Below are 2710 nucleotides of genomic sequence, written 5' to 3' on the forward strand. Positions count from 1 at the left end.
ATGTGGATTTCAAGTCTCTGTTCAGAGGAATGCCCCATCTTCAAAGAGGTGCCCTTCCACTCCGCAGGGCTGCCTTTTGTGGTTGTGGGGTGGCTGCCATGACTCCTGGCCCACCTACACCTCAGCCACTCTTTGAGTCACCAGGTCCTGGTAGGTTACTGCACTTCCCTGCAGTTTCCCTGGCTCAGGACCCCCCAACTCCCCCTCCGTTGTGGGATGGGTCTTCTCCAAAGGTGTTCACCTAGCAAAAAATCATTACATTTCTGTTTATTTTCTTGTGAATACATTTTGTCTCATCCTGTCACTTGTTATCTGACAGAAGAGAGCAACCTCCACCTCACTACAGCCACCTTTTGAGTAGTTGCAGACAACAATAAGGCCTCCCATGAGCCTCCTTTTCTCCTGTCAAGCTCCCTCAGCTGCTCCTCGGAAGACTTGTTCTCTCTGAAACTGAAAATCGCAGCCCTGTGGCTGGCACTTCCCCTTCTGCAGTTTCTTTGCCTTACATAATTTTCCTGGTATGATACACTCCTTTCTTGAAACCCTGTGCCCTGGCAGTGGCATGGGTATAAAAGGAGGTCAGCAGCAGCAGGGGCTACCATGCAGAGGAGAGCCCTACAGACACCCCAGCTCCAGCCTCACTCGTGGCTCCCTCAGCCCTCCCGGCACCATGAGGGTCCTTGCAGTCACCCTGGCTGTTCTGCTCCTTGGGGCCATCTGCTCCCTGGCTGAGGCTGATCTCAGAATCTCCAGGCGTGCCACAATTTCACAGATGCCAGGTAGGTTCTTCTTCCCCGGGAGAGAGCCCCATCCCCATTGACTAGACCCTCATGTCCACGGAGAAGGCTGGGAGCAGATGGTCGTCACCAGTGCAGGGACTAAGCCTTAGAGATGAAGGTTTTCAGGGGGTGTCCCCAGAGGACACAGCACAGGTGATGGCAAATTCCCTGGGAACCACAGGCAGAGCCTCTGCCGCAGTGTGGGGTCTCACTGGGCCCATCTCTCTGCCCTCACAGAAACCAACCTCATCTCCTGCTGCCTTAACTACATTTCACACCCCCTTCGACGCAGCATGATCCGCTCTGCCTACGTGACCAGCAACAGCTGCCCAATGCCAGCCGTGGTGTAAGTACTCAACATTGCCAGGGTCCAGGGTGCACCAGCCAGGGCAGCACCCCAAGGGTGTCCAAGGTTGTCCAGGATGGGGAAGGGCATGGACAGGGACACCTAGGGTGCTACCAGCAGGACCTAGTGCAGGCACCCTGATGCCCTGGCCAATGCCTGCCTCAACACTGCTCTTTTCCCCAACAGCCTGGTCACTAGGAAAGGGACGAAGGTGTGTGCAAACCCCGAGGCTCGCTGGGTGCAAGAATACCTGAAGCACTTGGAGCAGCCAGAGAACTGACTCTTCCCTACTGCTGCCCCAGGGGAATAGGCTTGGACCCCAGCACCAGACATGCAATAAGAGTGCTTGAGCTGCATCCTTCTTCACCAGGAAAATTTATTACACCTGGCATACACTTGTTAAACTAAATTTTGCTTGCTTAAATGCCTGAATAAAGTGTTTGGCTTGTCAAACCCTTTCTGTCTCTCTGAAGTCCCTGATGGAGCCCCAACATGACAAAAGGGACCCATGGGGAGCCTCCTGCCCTCCCCACTCCCTGGTTTCATTGCTACCCACTGTGCAGGGTGGCCCCATGACAGCTCCCACAGTACTTCCTTCTCCCCAGCCTGGACTCAGCTCCTGCTTCCCAGCATGACCCAGATGTACCTGTGGGGTGACACAGCATCTCATCCGTTTCTCGGGGCCCTCCCCACACAGCACATGTGGAGCCCAGTAACAAACCCCCTGGAGCAGGCAGCCCTGCTGGGCATCTGCCAGCAGCTCACTGACATATTTTACCCCAACACTAGAGGATCAGGACAGTCTTTGACTACCTGACATCCCCACTCCTAGCCCTCTCCTACACTACAGCCCCCTGCAACGGTGGAGCTGAGGTCTTGGTGCTCCTGGGTGCTGCTGGTCCCACATACACACTCTGTGCCACAGTGCTGCCAGAGGAGCAGGCAGGAGCAGGCAGGAGCAGGCAGCATTGTCCCCACCACTCCCCACCACTGACACCACCTCTGTCCTCACACCATTGCCCTGGATGGGCACTGGAGAACGAATCCAACAAGCCAACATAAGCAAACTAATGGTGATGCAGCCCCTCTCTGTTTCTAAAAATCTCTAGTGTAGCTCAAAAACTCAGGCAAACAAATGCATAAAACCATGCACAAGTACACTCAATACTAGAAGAACAGTGGGAACCTGCTAGATTTTCTATGGCATTGAAGTTGAATTTATTTGCAGAGAGCCTGAAAACTCAATCAGTACTTCAAATAACAGACAAGATAAAAGCACTTATTCCAAAATGACTCAGGAATACGTATATATACACTGTAATAATAAGACTAAAAGAAGCTCTAAATCCTAAAACTGATGTGTAGAGATGCACAAGATTTGGGCAAGGCTGATGAGCTTCTTTAGCATAATGAGTTTGCTGTACTTCAATGCTCGTTTCAACTACTCTTCAATGCAATGTATACTGCAATGCTTTTGCCCACTTCTGCAATTCAGTCTTATAGCAACAGCTTCTAGGCTAATAACACTGAAAATCTCTGACTTAGGACAATGTGAAAAACACAATACTTTTATCATGTTTACAAG

At 51.8% G+C, this 2710-nt stretch overlaps 1 protein-coding gene across 1 annotated transcript; it reads left to right on the forward strand.

Moving 5' to 3' along the window:
• Positions 1-610: 610 nt before the first annotated feature.
• On the forward strand, positions 611-1548 carry LOC309573589 (C-C motif chemokine 5-like). The gene is made up of 3 exons (XM_082282657.1): positions 611-779; positions 1017-1125; positions 1312-1548. Exons 1-3 carry the CDS (start codon positions 671-673, stop codon positions 1403-1405), a joined length of 312 nt encoding a protein of 103 aa, XP_082138783.1. The 5' UTR covers positions 611-670; the 3' UTR covers positions 1406-1548.
• The last annotated feature ends 1162 nt before the right edge of the window (positions 1549-2710 follow it).

The sequence above is a fragment of the Coloeus monedula genome (genome assembly GCF_965178545.1).
Source record: "Coloeus monedula genome assembly, chromosome: 5".
Taxonomy (NCBI): domain Eukaryota; kingdom Metazoa; phylum Chordata; class Aves; order Passeriformes; family Corvidae; genus Coloeus; species Coloeus monedula.